This window comes from Callorhinus ursinus, unplaced genomic scaffold (genome assembly GCF_003265705.2).
Source record: "Callorhinus ursinus isolate GAN/ISIS: 27379988/994484 unplaced genomic scaffold, GSC_fseal_2.0 scaffold37, whole genome shotgun sequence".
Lineage (NCBI taxonomy): Eukaryota > Metazoa > Chordata > Mammalia > Carnivora > Otariidae > Callorhinus > Callorhinus ursinus.
In genome coordinates, this window is record NW_027397099.1 from 6,043,374 (window position 1) to 6,061,530 (window position 18,157).

General features: G+C 55.1%; 2 protein-coding genes across 5 annotated transcripts; both read right to left on the reverse strand.

Annotated features, from left to right (window-relative positions):
* Window positions 1-4,456: 4,456 nt before the first annotated feature.
* NRN1L (neuritin 1 like) lies at window positions 4,457-5,976 on the reverse strand. Its single transcript, XM_025889068.2, has 3 exons — window positions 5,851-5,976; window positions 4,943-5,075; window positions 4,457-4,808 (listed from the first exon to the last, which is right to left on the reverse strand). The coding sequence occupies exons 1-3, from the start codon at window positions 5,939-5,941 to the stop codon at window positions 4,523-4,525; spliced, it is 510 nt and encodes a 169-aa protein (XP_025744853.2). The 5' UTR covers window positions 5,942-5,976; the 3' UTR covers window positions 4,457-4,522.
* A 363-nt stretch (window positions 5,977-6,339) lies between these two features.
* Window positions 6,340-17,799, reverse strand: EDC4 (enhancer of mRNA decapping 4). 4 transcript variants are annotated; one of them, XM_025888949.2, is made up of 29 exons: window positions 17,437-17,799; window positions 14,709-14,865; window positions 14,263-14,374; window positions 13,867-13,966; window positions 13,410-13,599; window positions 13,182-13,329; window positions 12,991-13,095; window positions 12,554-12,663; window positions 12,374-12,457; window positions 12,185-12,280; window positions 11,993-12,095; window positions 11,694-11,874; window positions 11,529-11,601; window positions 11,330-11,421; window positions 11,063-11,250; window positions 10,861-10,970; window positions 10,613-10,769; window positions 9,882-10,315; window positions 9,694-9,798; window positions 9,456-9,608; window positions 9,330-9,366; window positions 9,018-9,195; window positions 8,748-8,903; window positions 8,527-8,642; window positions 8,263-8,428; window positions 7,988-8,174; window positions 7,670-7,889; window positions 7,116-7,279; window positions 6,340-6,874 (listed from the first exon to the last, which is right to left on the reverse strand). In XM_025888949.2, exons 1-29 carry the CDS (start codon window positions 17,519-17,521, stop codon window positions 6,682-6,684), a joined length of 4,200 nt encoding a protein of 1,399 aa, XP_025744734.1. In that variant the 5' UTR covers window positions 17,522-17,799; the 3' UTR covers window positions 6,340-6,681. The 4 variants fall into 4 exon arrangements, with proteins under 4 accessions (XP_025744734.1, XP_025744733.1, XP_073736212.1 ...); XM_025888948.2 differs by having other exon boundaries at window positions 10,613-10,772; XM_073880111.1 differs by having other exon boundaries at window positions 10,613-10,772; window positions 11,063-11,262; window positions 17,437-17,715.
* Between the last annotated feature and the right edge of the window lie 358 nt (window positions 17,800-18,157).

The following is an 18,157-nucleotide window of genomic DNA, read 5'->3' on the forward strand; positions in this document are numbered from 1 at the left end:
GGGGCGGGAACTTACTCTCTCCCTTGGGTGAGTCTAAGTAACCCTCAAAGTACCCCCACCGTAGGCACGGGAAGGGACCTTCCTACCGGGGAGGTAGGAAGAAACTGTCAAATTTCTGGTTAGGGCAGAAGGACGCCCTGTAGTGCAAAGTTGGGGACGTAGTGCGTTTTCAACAGAAGTTTTTGGAAGTGCCTCCGCAAAGGGTCGATTTAAATTTCATTAGCAAATCACTTTTTTTAACTGCAATTAAAATAATTGAGGCCCTCAGCAGTGTTAAATTTGGCCTGCATCACAGTAGAGTTGCAGATGGTTAACTTGAGGATCAATGAAGGTGAAGTTAGTCTTGGGCTAACATCGGAGTAACGGTGTTTTGTTTTAAACTAATTTTGTTTTGTTTTAATTTGTTATTGAATTTAAGTGTATTCTGAGACTGCAAATCAAGTAGATTAAAAAAAATTGTTACCATTAAGACATCTCTAGATCAGAATTATCTCACTACTTTACAATAAACCCAAATTGCAGGGGGGGGAGTAAATGCCGGAGGTAATAAGAGCATTGTAACCTCCTTCCATCTACCTCATTTCTGTCGGTTCATTTGTTAAAATATTATTTACTTCATACATGAAATTATCTTTAATTGACTTATAAGCCAACGTTACACTTTAAACCTAAAAATAAATTAAAAGCAATAAAACATCATGGTCTGTTTCATGTAGCAGAGTTTCATAAAAAAATTTATTTAAAAAAAACACCTTTGGGAGGTGGGGGGGCAGAGTAACCGGGTGATGGGCATTAAGGAGGGCACATGATGTGACGAGCACTGGGTGTTATACGCAACTGATGAATTGTTGAACACTACATCTGAAACTAATGATGTACTGTGTGTTGGTTAATTGAATTTAAATTTTAAAATATTAAGAATTAAAAAACACCTTTAAAAATCGTTGCTGCCCCACCCCCCCCCAAAAAAAAGTCACTTCCAAAAGTCTAGTGATTAAGGGCATGACTTTGGGGTCAAACAAACCTGGGATCATATCCCAAGCTCTGACACTTTCACAGCTGTGTAACCTTAGGCAAGACATCTCTTCTCCTCAAGCCTCATTTTTCTTATGTTTTATGGGGATCATAATCCTGACCCCACAGAATTGTTGTGAAGGTTAAAAGTAATATGGAATTCTAGGGTTGGTGGGGCTTAGAAATTCACACACAACACCCCAATTTTACAGACATTCAGCAAATTAATCCAACAAGTATTTATTGAGCCCTTGCTACTGGCAGATGCTGGTCTGGACTCTGGCAAAGAACACAGGGTCCTGAGATGAAGAGGTATGTCGATGCAGAGGGACTGGGTTCAGGACATTCATCCCCCAGTCTCTCCCCTGAGCAATAAGCTATTCCATGTCCACAGAGCTGTAAATGTGAGACACACCCTCACCATTATGCTCTGGCCTGGGCAGATGTGTCCAGGGCCCAGTCTGGCTATCAGCCCACCCCTCTCCTCCAGCTCTGCGATAAAAGATACAAAGCTCTTAAGCCCCTGGCCAGAAAGCAGATTCTGTCCCCACCCCCATGCACACACGCCAGGTCGATCAATTCCAGGGAAGAGCAGGGACTTAGGGAGCAAAAACCAGGGTAAAGTAGGTCACAGCAGGAGGATGGTAATTCCCCCTGATGGCTGGCCAAAGCAGTTGAGCCCCTGCTCCTGGAAGCAGACTGCTCCTGGCCACCCACCAAGAGGGGCTGTGAGAAGACTTTTGGGGTCTGGATTCCCAGCATCATCCTTCCCAAAGGATGCCCAAGCTAGGTAAGGGGGCTGCCCCAAATGACACATCCTCCATCCTGAGGTCATTCTCAATCCAAGCTCTTACTGACTATAACACGTTCTTTTTTTTTTAAGATTTTATTTATTTATTTGAGAGAGAGAATGAGATAGAGAGAGCATGAGAGGGGGGAGGGTCCGAGGGAGAAGCAGACTCACTGCTGAGCAGGGAGCCCGATGCGGGACTCGATGCCCAGACTCCAGGATCATGACGTGAGCCGAAGGCAGACGTTTAACCAACTGAGCCACCCAGGCACCCTGTTGACTATAACACTTTCTATGCTGGGCTTAGAGTTTCTGTCTTTGAGTCCACACACTTCCACAAGTGTACTCTTTATACCCAGCCCTAAGTTGTGTGCTAGAGACATAAAGAGGACGTGTTATAGAGTGGAGAATTCCGACCTGGACCCAGACAGTAGTAAGCCAGTGTTATCAGTACTAAGAAGACAACTGGGGAGCTGTGTGGACCTGTAGGAGGCTTCTGATTCAGGTTTGGAGTCAGGATTAGGAAGGAAGTGATACCGAGCAAGAAAAGGAGTTCACCAGGAGGATATGGAGAAGGGCATTCTGAGTACAGAGAATAAATGTACCAAGACCCAAAGAGGGGAGGGGCTGGGTAGTCAGTTGGTTAAGTGTCTGCCTTCCACTCAGGTCTGATACCGGAGTCCTGGGATCGAGCCCCGCGTCCGTTGGGCTCCCTGCTCAGCAGAGCCTGCTTCTCCCTCTCCCTCTGCTGCTCCCCCTGCTTGTGTGCTGTCAAATAAATAAATAAAATCTAAAAAAAAAAAAAAAAAAAAAAAGACCCAAAGGGATAAAATCCTGGCCTTTCCTTTTGGAAAATTCTGGTGGTCAAAGTGGGGCAGATGTGGGAGAGATTTTCTCCTGAACTTTCTCCTTTAGGTGATGTGAGAAGATGGGTAATGACTGGTTGGAAGGGGCACCTGGGTGGCTCAGTCGTTAAGCGTCTGCCTTCGGCTCAGGTCATGATCCCGGGGTCCTGGGATCGAGCCCTGCATCGGGCTCCCTGCTCCGCGGGAAGCCTGCTTCTCCCTCTCCCACTCCCCCTGCTTGTGTTCCCTCTCTCGCTGTGTCTCTCTCTGTCAAATAAATAAATAAACTCTTTAAAAAAATAAATAAACCCAGATCTTAAAAAAAAAATGACTGGTTGGGAGAAGTGGAGATAAAAGTACAGGTGAATGAAGCAGAGGAACAAAGGTAGGGCAGAGAGAGTTGACTGACGTATCTGAGCTAACTAGAATGGGATGGTGTTTGAGAAGAATGGATGAAGTAGGGCTCCTAATACACGAGGATGGAGGTCTCTGGAGGCACCTGTCACGCTGGAGCCAAACAAGGGTTCAATTAGGCCTGGTTCTGTCCTGGAGGCAGTAGCCCCCCAGCATGGGGGGCTTTAGTGTAAACCTAGTCTGCTAAGCTCTAGATTCCTACCCTGATTCCTTTGGGCTCCTCTTGTAAAGCCCTCTCCAACTCAGCCCCATCTCTCCTCTACCACCTGTAAGTCTCACACCCTGACCTCCTCTATCACCCCCCATCACATGCCTTCCCTGAGGCCTCCCCTGATGCCAAGGACTGAGTAGGTAGATTCCTGCTCCACGCTCAGACAGGAGTCGCAGGAGTGGACAGAATCAACTGTGGGCAGAACTGGCTTATGCAGGGACTCATAGACAATGAAAAGGGGCTTTAACATCGGAATCAGTTCTAAATTTTAAAAAAGTGGGGGGCATAAAGCAGAGGGAATGAGAGCAGAAGTCAGTGAGGCCATGGCACTGCCCACACAAGTCATGGGGTGGTAGCTTGGAGTAAGGTCCTAGAGGTGGTGGTGGAGGACTGATTGAGAGAAGGTTTCACCCTCTCTGAGGACTCCTCCTTCCCTCAGGATTCTGCCCATGCAGATTCTTGCTCTTCTCCGCCAGGATGAACAGGGTTTCCTCACACACCACATACTCATTCCATGCTTCCAGAAAGTCTTCTGGGATTATCGACTTCACACTGCATACCTCTTCTCAAAGAACAAGGTACAGCAGAGGCCAGAGGAATCCTCATCAGGACCCCAGTTTCTGCAGCTCCAGGTCACCTCAGGGACTTGAATATAGACCCCAATATGGACTCCCCACCTTCGGGAACAGGTTCCCCTCAGGTAGACCAGGACCCCGGAGAGGGAGAGGAAAGAGCACTTAATTGTCTTGAAGGCCAAGATGGTAGTTAGCAGAGATGGTAGGAACGTGGAGGCCAGAACGAACCTGGGGATGGGGGTGAACTGGCTCAAGGGGGATGGGGGCGGGGTGGGACACTTCACCCCCTCACATGCCCATAGGGGCCAGAATAGGAGGGGCAGGCAGGAGGTAGAAATGCCAGCCCAGGAGAACAGAGGAAGGCTGTGCATTCCGGAAGATTTCGGGTCACCACCAGAGCTCCTGGAACCTGCACACAATGGAAAACTGCCCAGCCAGCCCTGGGAAATGAGTGTCTGTAAGTAGAAAGATTGAGTCCCCTGTGGTGGCCATGGGTCCCGCCTATCCATCCCTGGGGATCAGCTTCTGGAGGCTCCGCCCCAAGCAAGCGGGGCTGGCTGTGGCCAGAAGAAAGGAAGGAGCTTAGTACAAACATAAATACCTTTAATGAAAGCCAAGGGCACTCTGCAGATCCCCAGTAGGAGGCCGGGGTGCTGCTACTCCACCAGACTGGCTAGGCCAGAGGCCCCAGGAGGCAGGCGAGCGCCAGAGCAGCCGCCAGCAGCGGGGGTGTTGGGGCGGGGGTGGGTGCAGATGCTCTTGCCTGCAGCGTCTCCTGGTTGGTCTCAGGGCCTGTGCCATGCTCCCTAATACGCACAGGGGTGCCACACAGAGCATGCAAATTATCCGGGTGCGCGGCCCGGCGAGCTTCTTGCTGTAGTGACTCCCATACAGCGGCAGCCTCCTCTGGGCAGTGCAACAGGACTCGGGAGGCACAGATGTGGAAGTCATTCCAAGACCTGTTAAAGGCTTGGGGTTAGGATAATTAGGTGGGGCAAAGAGGTTTTTGTAATGGGAAGGGAAAGGTTCAGGCCCCAGGGTGGTGGTGAGGGGGGTCCCACAGTTAGGTGGCTGTCTTCACACCTGCTCTTACCTGCAGACAGTCTCCAGCTCGCCTCCAAGACCCATGTCGTCCCCCAAGCGGATGAGACAGTCCGCGAAGCCCTGGTATATGGTGTCACAGCCCCCTGGGCCCATTGCAGCTGCTGCCAGGGGAGATGTAAGGACTAGGGGTGGGGGTGGAGAGTGTTTGATAGAACGAGGCGCCCCGCCCCCCTTCATGGCCAAGCCCCCAGGGGCTTGTTTACCTGGGTATGCTCGGGGACGTGACTCAGCGTGAAACAGAGGCACCCCCGGGAACCAATGGGCATGTCTGGGGATCCACCTGCACTGTCTCCCCTCTGGGCACAACCCGGACAGGATATGTGGAGAGCAGTGGGGTGGGGGGAAGAAGGTGTCCTGTCCCAAGGGGTTGGCTCTTTCTCTGAGCTTCTAGGGTGACAGGTCAGGTGAGGATGGTCGAAGTGAAGGAGTCAGGACACAGAGAAGAGGGGCAGGGTCCAGGGCTACGGGCTCCCTTAACTGTCCTGCAGGCCGGACAAGCTTACTTGGTCATCCCACCCCATCCCCAAAGACAGGTGTTCTCAGCCAGGTAGGGCAGGACAGGTGGGGCCGGAATCCAGATCAGACCCTAAGAGAGGGCCTCAGGGGTCCCACAGTTGGTCTAGGGGGTCTCACAAGAGCCTAGGTCTCCCTTTACCAGAATGGGCGATGTGGAATTTTGGGGTCCTTTCCCCTTGACTATGTGTCAGTTCATGCCCATTTTGCATCCTAAAGCCACTGGCACGTATTATCCCCTCCCTAAAGCCCTCACACCTCCTTTCCAGCCTGGTTCCCAGGGTTCAGGAAGGCTGGGCCTCAGCTCTCACACACCCTATACCTAGACTAGGGAGACGGTGTGCCACCCAGCCGCTAAGCTGGGTCCAGCACTCCCGCACTCACCGAGTGGTAGCGATAGCAGCAACAGCCCCAGCACACCGGAAGGTCGGAGCAGTCTCTGGCGGTGCTGACAGGAGCAATAGCTGTGCATCATCCCCGCATCATCCCCGGCTGGGAGCCTAGTGCTGGAGCTAGCAGCTTGGAAGCAGCTTGGAAGCACAGCCCTTCGGCCCAGCCCCCGGAAGAAGGGATTGTGATTGGATGGGAGCCGGGGGCGGGGCCCAAGGCCAGCTGGCAGCCCGCCCCAGTACCCAGATCGGGAGGGAGGGGAGGGACCCCAGGGAGAAAAGCTGGGGACACGGGCAACCGCAGAGCTGACCCCAGGGCCCTTGTCTCAGAGATGGAGAGGGAATCTGGGAAGGTAGCTGTGCAGATGAGGGTGGGTGTCCAGGCACCTGGGTTAGCCTAGACAGAGCTCCACACAGGAAAGAGAGAGGGGAGAGAGAACAGAGGTCCTTATCAAAGGTACACCAAAAGCACACACATACTCCATTTTATTCCAAAAGCATTTAATTGAATTTCTCAATGGTTTTCAAAAACAAAAAGATCCAAATCGGAGGTAAAAAGGAACATGGAAAATTCAACTCAAGTGGTGTCGCAATCTCAGGGGTCATGCTCCAGGCATGGCAGAACCCAAGAAGGCACAATACCCACCCTGGGCCCAGCCTAAACCTGCTGGCTACCACAGCCTATAGACCACAGCCAGTGCTCTCCCCTCAAACACCCCCGAGGTGGGAGCCTGAGCAGGTAAAAGAGTAGACATGACCCTGCTTTTCCCCTAGGCCTGTCTGCTGGCCTTCAGTGCCTCCCCACCCCTGGGCGAGGCAGGCTTAGCTAAGGGAGGCTAGGGGTTACAAGACCGTGCAGCATGAGGCTGAGACGCCGGGCCACTTTGCCAAGTGAGTTGTGTGGCTCAGCCTGCAGGAACTGGAAGAGCTTCTGGCGCACCTGGGCCATGACGGAGCCCATGTGGTCCCGAGTGATGGGGTCACTGTGGTCCAGGTGCATCACAGCCTCTTCCAGGTAGCTGTGGTGGAAGAAAGGGACAGCATAAAGGTGGGCTCCAGCAGATAGGAGCGCCCCCTGGTGGCACTGAGGCCCAGAAGGACTGCTGACAAAAGGGGGTGGGGGGGTCTCAAAGTCGGAGATGGGTGGGGACAGAGGGGATTGGTGGAGAAAATCAGGAAGCAGAGTCAGGCAGGAGTCTCTGCTTGGACTACTCCTCCACCTTCACCCCAGCCTGTCTCCTGATCCCTGAGTCCACTCACCTGAGCTTGAGGTCAGTTCGAGTACCAAGGTCAGAGGCCAGCTGCTGGATGAGGGAAAGGAGCACAGGCTGGGAGAGTGGGCAGGGTGGCTGCCCAAAAACCTGCCCTGGGTCCACAGTTTCACACACATACAGCACCAGGTTCAGGTCAGCAGCTGTCAGGGCCTAGAGAGAGAAGAGTGTTTATAGCTAAGGTCAGAAGGGAATACCTGCTTGTCTGGCCGTGTGGTTCGGGTGAGGATGACCAGAGGAGGGTACTGAGGGCTCCAGAGGGGGGATGCTCAGGGGCCTAGAGACAGTACTAGAGAACCGTGTTGTTACTCTGGGGGATCAGGAAAGGTTTCCTGAGCGGGGTGGTCATGAAGCAAGGTAGGCGGAGGTAGAAATTTCGAAAGGGTCCAGGCAGAGGGGAAAGAAGGGGAAATGGCCTGAAGCCAAAGAGAACAAAGAATATTGTACTGGGGCCAGACCACCCAGAGCCTGGCGGGTAGGGTACGGTGTGTGGGTCCTGTCAGGAGACACCTGACCCTTACCTGGACCTACTGCCTGGCATACCTGCTGGAAGGCCTGATTGAGGTGGCCCTGCTGCAGCAGCTGCAGGATATGGGCTTGCTGGGCCTGGCAGTCAAGGTGGGCAGCGGGGACAGGCGTGCCAGCAGCTGAACGCATGGCCTGCATGATGCTAGACGTCACGGCGGCCTGTTGCTCCTTGAGGGCTACACTCACCTCGCCCTTAACGATGCGCTGTACCTGTGCTAAAATGGATTCCTGCAGACTGCAAAGGGAAGTGAGGGAGATGAGGCAGACAGGAAGTCTGGTCTGGCGCTTTCCAAACCCGGCACCTTGCCCAATACCCTGCCCAATACCACACACCTGCCCACAGCCACGTGCAGCTGGTGCTGCACCTCAGCCCGGACGCTGCTGGACACGGTGGCCGCCATCTGCTCAGTGGCGCCCTGCAGTGTGCTGACCAGGCCCCGCAGCTGGGCTAACACAGGCTCCCGTGCCTCCTGTTCTCGCGCCTTCCGGCTCTTCATGTGGCTCTCCAGCTGCTGCAAGTCTGGGAGGCGACCACAGGGGCCGTGAGGGGAATGGTAGGGGAAGAGAGGGACAGCGCCTCCCACCATGAGGCATATGACCCCACTCACACTCTTGCGTGCCCAGTCGGAAGCTATCATTGATCTGTTGGAACATGGCCTGGCAGCTCTTCTCAAAGGCCGGCAGCACCACACTCTGGAAGGCTTCACGGTAGGCGGCCTGCATTGGCCCCTGTAATGTGTCTGCAGCTGCTCGGGCAATGGCATCTGTCAGGTTCTGGGGGTAGAGGGAGGGCTGAGTTGAAAGGCTAAGCCCAAGTTGGCATGACCAGGCCCACCAACCACCAACCTCCCGTGTCTCGGGCCCTATAGCACCTTGGACTTTAGCAGCTTGGAGATACTCTCTTTCATGCTACCCTCCACGGCTGTGAGCTTGGTGGCCACTGAGCTACTCAGCTGGCCTGTCACTGGCTCCAGGCTCCTGGAGACACCTGCGGCAGGACCGAGAGGAATAGGTGGAGCCACAAAAGGCAGCTTGGCAGACAGGAAGCCCCACTCCCACCTGGCCCATCCAGAAGTCTCCACGCCCAACTCACACGGAGGCACCGTCTTCTTGATCTCATCCCGTAGGCTGCGCTCCAGCCGCCCAGCTACAGCCGAAGACAGTGCCTGGGACAGTTGTTGGGTCAGCTGCTCCTGCAGCTGCCCACCCCGCTGCTGCCCCTCAGCCAGTGCCCGCTCCAGCCGCCGCTCTGCACTGTAGCTAAGGAATAGGCCTGGGGCAGGTCCCACATCCCTTCCTGGGCCAAGAATGCTGCTCCCGTCCCTAACCCTATGCCATGCTGGGCCATGACCCATAAGGATACGCTCCTGCTCATGCCGTGACTCCAGGGCGCGTTCTACGTGGCCTGTGACGGTGCTCTGCAGACCTTCAAGCTGGCTGCAAAGACGCTGCAGCAATTCTTCCTGGCTGTGCCGCAGCTCTGCCAGCTCCCTCTGCTGTTGCCAAATTAGTGCTGGCCAGTCCTCAGGAGCTTCTGCCACCTGCCAAGAGCACCGACAGGCAGGTGATGCCTGCCCCATACATTCCCATGCACCAGACCAGGGAGTGGCCCAGAGCTCTCCCCCACCCTCACAGGGAGGAGTCCCAGAAATAGAAAGGCCGTTACTTCACTTACCTGGTGCTCCATGAGCCGGGATCCCACAGCTGAATCCCTGCCATGGACAAGAAGCACCTCAGGCCATGTCACACAGGGCAGCCGGAGGACCACCCCTCTCCCGGGCCATAGGACCTCACCCCCTACCCGTCATCTTTCTTGCCCTTTCTCTTAAGCTTGGGTGAGGCTCGAGGAGAACCCTTGGTCTTCCAGTCCTTGGCCGGTAGCCGTGGAGGGGGAACTTTGGTGCCAAAGCCCCCTGCAGCAGAGGCAAGGCTAGCCACCTCATCATCATGGTCACTGTAAAAAGGGGAGAGAGAAAAATCAGCACCGACCCATTTGCGGGCCCTCCCTCATGAGACGAACAGTGTAGGGTGACATCCACCTTTGCTCAGCACTGGCGTCCTGGCTGTCATGTTGCTGCAGCAGGTGGTAAGGTGGTCGGTGGAAGGCCAGGCTCTTGTGCTTCTCCTGGAGGCCATTCCTGGGACTGGAGGAACAGGCCAACTCAACAGCGACGACTCTATCTGGAACCCCTCCCACCAGCACACGTTCCTCCCCCAGGGTCCTCACCTCTCCGCTAGGCTGCTACAGGTCTCACGAGTAATGTCTGGTGCCGTAGGCCAGACCTGACTGTCAGGGGCTGTGGCCTCCTGGGTCAATGCTGCCTCCAAAAGGGAAGGGGTACTATGCCGATCCCCATCCCCAGGGCCTCCATCCAGGCCAAGCTGGGAGCCAAGCTCGGGCCCTGGCCGGGGCCGTGGGGACAGCAGGTGGAGCGCTGAGGCAGCTGAGGCCATACTGTCTGGCTCAAGACCCTCAGGAGCAGAGGAGACAAAACCACGGGACAGGGCCTCAGAGGCGATCTCAGGGATGTCCTGGGACAGGGCAGTGGAAGCTGAGGAGATAACATCAGGGGAGCGGGTGCGGCTGGGAGAAGCCTGGGGTAGCCCCAGGGGCTCCACTTCCTGCAGCTCCAGGGACAGTGCAGAGGCAGCAGTAGGCACCTGAGGCAGAGCAGAAATGGGGCTTAGGTGGTAGGGCGTAGGGATGGGGGGCACACATATGAGGCCTGATGTCTGCAGCGAAGGACAGTGGAGAAGGGGGATGCAGGTCAAAACTCCCACAGCCCAGGAGAAGAGGAGGTGGGGATGGATACAGGCTGAGAAGCTGCCCTCCAGGGAACAGGGGAGGCTGGGATGACCTCAGGGAAAGACCTCAGGTGCTGTGGGAGGAAAGTACCACCAAGCTTCCCATTACCACATACCTGCCACCCTGCACTTCATACACACCCAAACACACACCTGCCCAGGTGCTTTGGGAGTCAGTTTGTCAGCTGGCCCTGGGAGCAGGCTGGGCAAGAGGCTGCGTGGGCTTGCTTGCAGGCTGCTGCTGCTGCTGCTCAGTGCCAGACTGCCATCCAGCTGCAGCTTGGGGCTCAAGGTCAGCTCCTCAGGCGGCCTGCTGGCAGGAAGGCGGAGGTGTAGCAGCCAGAGCTTGGCATCACCTGGCACCAGCCCCTGCCATCCCCCAACTCTGACCGTCGCTTCACCTGGGCAAGGACTGGTCCACAGCTGAGGCGCTGCTCATGGCAGACACAGCTGTAAGAGAGGAGGAGCTGGGGCTGGAGCTGGAGCTGGAGCTGCTGGGGGATGCAGCGATCTGGGGAGATGCAGGAGAGTAAGGCTGTGGCCTGCACGTGGGGCGGTCCGGGGGCCCCCTGCCCTGAGCCCCACACCCCTCCCCCAGCACACCTGCTGCAGGGAGGCGCTAGGTGTCATGAAGGCGTCAGGTGTCATCAGCTTGGGCTTGGTCTCACTGCTCAGACTGAGGAAGTCAGCAGGCGCAGGCAGCTCCACTATGCGTCGGGGGTCGGGCTGGGAGCCTTGGGTAGATGACCCCAGGCCGTCAGAGCCCAGTTCAGGCCGAGACTCTCCAAATGCTGTGGAGAAAGCTGCCACTTGAGTCAGATCTCAGACCCTGGTCACTCAGACCCTGCCTCCCTCTTACACCTCACTCACTGAAGTCCTCATGGGCAGTGTGGGTGGGGAGTGGGGCCAGCACATCAGGGTTTAACTGCGGCTGGAAACGGATCTGCACATCCTGCAAGGCCCTACAGGCAGAGAAGGGTGAGCATGGGAGAGAGCTCAAAGAGGACAGCATCAGTAGGGTGGGGAGGGGCACAGACAGGGCACAGGTCAGATTCCCCAACACACTCACTTAGTATGCACACAAAAGAGTTTGATGAGCACACCGGCTGCAGACTCCATGGCACCAGCTCCGTGGGTCCCATCTACGAAGACAGCGTGGGCAACTAAGCCCTGGCCCTCTATGCCTCCACACTTCGCTACAGACAAACATGTTCCCTGACCCTGAGCAGCTCACCAGCCCCTAGGCTGTCATTCTCCTCCTCGGCAGGCAGCACCTCAGTGTGCCGCAGTCGACAGCGACTCACGACCTGGATACCGAAACTCAGCACAGGATGGGTGAGCAGGAACTCAGAGATGGAGCTGAAGCAGGCACGGCCTTCCTCCTGGTTCTGCAGCAGCTCCATCACATAGAGGACCTGCACACACAGTGCACTCACAGCTGGGCTCAGAGGCTGTGAGTGCTGGGGCTGTGCCCGACACCCCTGCCTCCCTGACGATACCAGCTCTGCCCAGGCTGTCCCCACAACAGCCTACCTTCCGTTGCACATCGCTGAGAATAAGGTATTCTGCTGAGAGGTCCAGACAAACCTTGAGGCTGGGGGGCACACTCACTGAGCTGAAGATATCTGGGGAGAAGCTGTAGGGCCGGGGAGGCAGGATTAATGAGATAGAAAGTAGAAAGAGCCCAATCTGTCTCCCTGCTGCCCCTGCTCAGCCTCTGCTTACCGAATGGTCTGGAGGCAGGTCCAGGACACTGTGCACCACATCTTGAGCTCCCGATTCTGGTCAGCACCAGTGATGAGGAACCTCCAGAAAGGGACTCTGCAAAGCAGCAAGGCCTCGAATAGATGGCTGGACCCCCTACTGGAGAACCAAGGTCCAGCCCTCTACCTGCCTGCCTGCCCACTCACTCACTCAGGGTCCTGTTTCTTGTGGTTGTCACAGAATAGGAGGCAGGAAAGGGACCGCCCATCATGAGGCTTCCATTCATGCAGACACCTGCAAGGAGGCAGACAAGGGATATGAGTGGATGATCTTGTCCTCACCTAGGGGTGGGGGGCGGGGGGAATCTTGGTCCTTCAGGCCCTGCCTTACCTTGGCTCATCCTGCCCCTCAATGTAGATCTGCCAGAACTTGACAAAGCCATCATGGCTTGCAGTAGCCAGGACAGTCCCATCAGGTGAGAGGGCCCCTTCACTCAGGCACTGGGAAGAACCCAAAGAGCCTTGCTTTGCCACCTGACTAGTTGTAGGAGCAAGCCCTTCTCCGGTGAGGATGGTAGTGAGCTGAGCTGACCCACAGTGGATGTGTACATCTGTATCAAAGCCTCACTAAATGAGGGGCTGTACAGAAGACCAGCCTCGCAGGGTTCAGCAGGTTAGGTGTGCACTCTATAGGTAAGGGCCACTTTGTGTTCAGAGTTCCCATGGGCAGAGTGCCAGTAAAGCTGCCTGCGCAGCTGAAGGTTCAAGGAAGAGATGAGGGGCGTAAGGAAACGGGGGAGGGCAGGGGGCAGTCAGTCGCAGGCTTACGGTGCTGTGGCCTTTTACCACGATGAAGCCTTGCTTGATTTGGCTGACACGCACAGGCCAGGTGCTGTGGTTGGCGCGGAGCATGTCCAGATCCCACACCTCAGCCTGGAGGGTACAAGGTGAGTGTTCAGCCCCTGCCCACATCATGGCTTCTCTGAACCCTTCTCTCCCCACATGCCTGGTTCCCTCACCCGGTCCTCGTGCAACAGGGCCACCGTGGGGCTGCCCTCCTCACAGCAGTCCTCACTCTCCTCCGGGATGAAGGGGCACCAGATGATCCTGCGGAAGTGGTTCAGTGGTGTGCCCTCTGGCTGCTGGATGTGGACCAAGATCTCTTCTCTGAGCACGGTGTTAAGGGCTAAACAGGTGGATGATGAGGTTTGTCTGGTAGCCCCCATTCCACCCCAGAGAAAGGATACTGAATTTTGCCATTCACCAGAGCCAAGCGCCACACGAACAGGTTGCCTGCCTCATCCAGGCAGGCCAGCTGTGAGGAATTGAGGTGTGCAAAGGCCAGATCAGCCACACTGCCCGTGAAGCCCTTGAGCAGGGTCCGCTCTGAAGCGCTGACACTGATCACCCGCACCATCGCCGAGCCATTGCTGGCAGCTGGAATCAGAAGAGCGGGAGGTCCTGAGGAAGTATCCAGGCCCGGGCAGCAGCAGAGAAGCCCTGCCCTTGCCTACCTCTTTGCCACTACCAATCTCAAGCTCAGACTTCCCCCTTGGCTCCCCAAGGCCTGTCATAGGTGGAGGCAAGACAGACAAGCCTTCTATTGTACCCTAAGAGCTGAGTGGGCTGAGTGGGCTGACACTGGACCTGCATCTCTGGGGCTTCCAGCAGAACACCTCCCTCCCCTCTCCTGCCCCTACTCACCCCGAATGGCATAAGCCAAAAAGGAGTTGGACACAGCTATCAGGTTGCCATAGTAGTATTTCTGTTCCCAGTCATACTTGGCCACAGGCTGGATTTTCACCTGAGAACAAAGGGTGAAGATGGTCGTAGAGGCTGAGGGCTAGGGTAGATTTATCAGGGCCCGGTTGATCTCCAGCATCCCTGGGGACACGAGAGGCCACATGTGTGAGCCCAGCCACCTATTCACAACTCTTGGGGCCAGATTCCCACAGAGATGTGGCCGCTAACCCTGGCTTCCTGAGACTGAGGCACACTACCTGTCAAGGTGATCGTCACAGTAACTGGCAGCATGGGAGGGGAGGGAGAGGCTTAATGTGCCCGCATCCACCATACATGCCACAACGTCGTGGTGCCCACCTTGTTGCTGCCCCGTGCTTTGCTTGAGATGCTAGAGTCACTGCTAGCCACAATCTCCACCTCCTTGGCCAAAATCCCGATGCATGTAGAGCTGTCATCTCCTGTGAGGCAGCTAGGGGGAGGGGTGCACAAGCTTGACTCCTGTTCCCGCAAAGTCTCAATGGGAAGGGTTGGAAGGGGGAGAGAATACAACCACTCTGGTGAAGGTGTCAAGTCCCAGATGCTCAACTCTGCCTGCTCCACTGGTCCCCATACCCAAAGCTCCCTTTGCTCACCTCCCTCCTTAGTAATGGGCCTATTTCCATGCTAAAATGGAAGCCCAAACTTCAGATCCAGCCCAAGCTCTTGAGCTTGTCCTTGCCCCTCAACCTAGTACAAATATAATGTGGTTAAGTACACCACCCCAAGGACCCCAACACCACCACTGCCATTTCGCAGACACTCACATGACCTGCTTTTCCTGAAGGTTAATAGGTGGCATGGCCCGGAGACCAGGCTTGTTTGCTGAAGTACCATCACCTGAGCAGAGGGGGTCTGGGACAAGAAGCCCGTTGAGATCCCCATTGTAGGCATTAGATGGCCGCTGGCTCTCTGCACTGGGACCTGAGGACAAAAAGGTCCACTCTATTGAGGTTGTTCCACCCACCCACTGGCCTCTCCTCCTACAGAACTTCATTTAAGAATCATGAGGTCCTCAGGACACCTGGGGGGTCAGTTGGTTAAGCATCTGCCTTTAGCTCAGGTCAGGAACCCAGGGTCCCCTGCTCAGTGGGTAGCCTGCTTCTCCCTCGCCCTTTGCCATTCCCCCTGCTTGTGCTCTCTCTGTCAAATAAATGAAATCTTAAAAAAAAAAAAAAAAAAAAACACCATGAGGTGCTCTAGGAACATTCAACTGAGGGAGCCATGTCAGTAGGGAGGAGTACCCTTGCTTCATCTTTTGTTCCATAAACACTGATGGTTGACACAATGTCTGCAAGAACCAAAGACATGCATGTCTTTGGAGTAAAGCCATCAAGAACCCTGTGAAGCCAATTAATATTTAGGCCTAGATTAGCACAGAGGGACTCTGTACTTGAAGGAAGGCATGGGAAGGGTCAGGACAGACTTCATAAAAGGAGGTCCATCAGAGCCAGTGTGGCTGGACCACAGAAACATAGGAAAGATGAAGGAAAGACAAGCCACAGAGGTCTCAGATATGAAGCCTTGGATGCTTAAATTCTCCCTGTGGCATTGAGAGCCACACAGAGTTTTAAACGGGAAGGTGACATGGTCTGCTATGGCCAGAAGAATGACTGCTCTAAGGAGGCATGTAAGATAGTTAAGAATCCAGGTAAGAGATATCAGGTCCTAGACCAAGACAGTGGCAGATGGTAGAGAAGGGAAGATGGGCTCCCAAGGCATGAAAGGACACTGATAAGATGTAGGAGTAAGAAAGGAAGGAAACTAGCCCCTCAAAGAAATGGCTCAGAAGAAGCCACCTCGGGCAGGTAACCTCAGAAGGAATGGACATGAAGGAACTGGACAATGGAGAGAAACTCTAGGATAAGGTGTGTAGTAGTCAGGAAAGGCAGCATTTCAGTTGCTTGCCGTTGGCTACTTCAAGCACCCTCATAGGCTCAGATACCACCCTAAAACTCCCAGGTGACAAGGAGACTAGGGCTCCACACTGAAAAACATGGCAAGTTTCTAGTCATAAAATAGTCTGGCATCTGACATGGTCCTCCAGTCCTCCAGAGGAGACAAGCAAGAGCTATTTGGCAAATGGGACAATTAAGTACCAATCAACATATAAGGAATTAAGTGGAAAACCTCCAGGCCACTTCATTTGGATCAGAGCCACTTTAGCCGCTCAGGGGTAAGCTGGTCACTCTCCCTCCCAGGCAGGCTACCATGAAGACGGACAAACAAGCTGCAAAATACTGGCCATGCCAGACTCTACCAAACCTTTGAGCATTCTAGTCTTCACAGAGCTGATGAGCATGAGAAGTCTAAGCCAAGCTCACAAGTAAAGGGAGCACAGACTCCAGGTGTGGGGCAAAGTGCTCAGTGGTTTCAGGCAGCAGATGGATCTTCCCCAGGTGGCAAGGGGTAGCTAAACCCACCCAGTGTGAGCACCAGTGCCTGCTTTTAAAAGCAGCTAGTTTGAGCCTCCCAGCAAGTTTAAGAACAGGGTTTAAAGAAACACCAATTCTCAGCTGTGGCCACTGCACACTCCACACCACCATTACCAGCCGGTCTTTCAACCACTACAACTTTTCACAGGTCCCTAAACCTGTCAGGAAACTGGTGCCTTCACACATGCTATTTCTTCTTTGCAGAATGCCATTCCTGACACCGAATCACCTGTTCAAATTATTAACACCTAGCCTAAACATTGTCTTCTCTCTCAAATCTGTTCTCAGGCACTCTCCAGCCCCAACCTCAGTACCCTGTCTCCATCACAGTACCAAAATACTCCTTTTCTTTTTTTCATTGACAACAGCATTATATTACAACCTCATTAGTTCTCTATGTCCTGGGGGCTCTTTGAGGGCAGGAGCAGCTCTGAGGTATCACTGCAAGCCCATGTAAAGTCTAAATGAATGGAAATATAAACTAGGGCTTGCCAATGTTTGTAGCCTAATCCAATCAGGGCCGTGCAGTCTGTGATTTGCTTTAATCCCAGAAAGGACACAGAACGGGGGTGGTCACCTGCCTCCTGAAAATCAGTTTTAGAACAGCAGGCCTGGAGTCTGTATTCCAGAGTGAAGGGCAAGTTGCAAAGGGTGACCAGTGGCTCCTCAGCACAGTGCTTAGGTCTAGACCCGGAACTCAGCATACAGGGCCCAGACCAGGCCTCTGAACTATATATACAGCATAAGGATGGGGAACCTGAGCTAGTCCCAGAAACACTTCAGACCTTGGGGCCAGGACACGAAGGGGCCCCTGCGGATTGAGAGAAGGAACCTCACCTTCAGCAGAGACGCTGAAGGACGAGGCAGAACGGCCCGGCACCGGGATGAGAAGGGATCTGCACCCTTGGGGGGGCACGCTCAGGAATTTACTGCTCCAACCCTCGTCTTATCTCATCAGCCAGGAAGATGCGGTATGGGTCCTGAAGGACCTGCGGACCCTGAGGTCCGCGCCGCCCTTCTGCCCGCTCGCCAACGGCCCACCCCCGCTGTCCCGGCTCACCCCCCGCGGGCCGGTCCAGCTTGAGGATGTCCCGCAGGTGCTGCGTGGCGTCCTCGATGTCGATGCTCGCGCAGGAGGAGGCCATGGGCCCAGCCGCGGGCGCCTCGTCCGCGCCGCGTTCGTTTCGCTGCCGACGCGCACGGTGCAGCCGCGCACAGCCCTGCCGGGACCAGACAGCAGGACACCGGTCACTCGTCTCCGTCCACCCGCAGCCCGCAAACCGCCGCCCGCGCCGCGTCCCCGTACCCCACCGGCCCCACCAACCGCCTCCACTTCCGGCCCGCCGGAGCGCCGGCTCCCGGAACCTGAGCAGGGTGGAGAAGAAAGGTTCCGGGATGGGGGGCGGAAGCTTCGCGGCTCCCGGACCCCTTGGTCAACGGGAGTTCCTCAGGGTTGAGGTAGAGAAAACGTCCACGTACTGGACCGCTCAAACCCCTATTCGGCTCAGGATATCCTGCCCAGTCTATGTCCATTCCCAGAACATGGACTTATGATGGGCCTGGAACTGGATCAACTCAGCCGCCCAGGTTACAGTCCCTAAGACCCTACCAAGGAAGCTGAATTGGTACGCCCCTACGTTTCCCCTTGGGGAAATGGGGCAGGGCAACCCAAGGTCTCAGGGGAATCATAAGCCCAGGAACTGCAGGGGAAATGGTCAAACCATGAACATCACATCGTTAATGTCCCCCATCATCCCCTGCCCACCCAGGCCTGACACCCT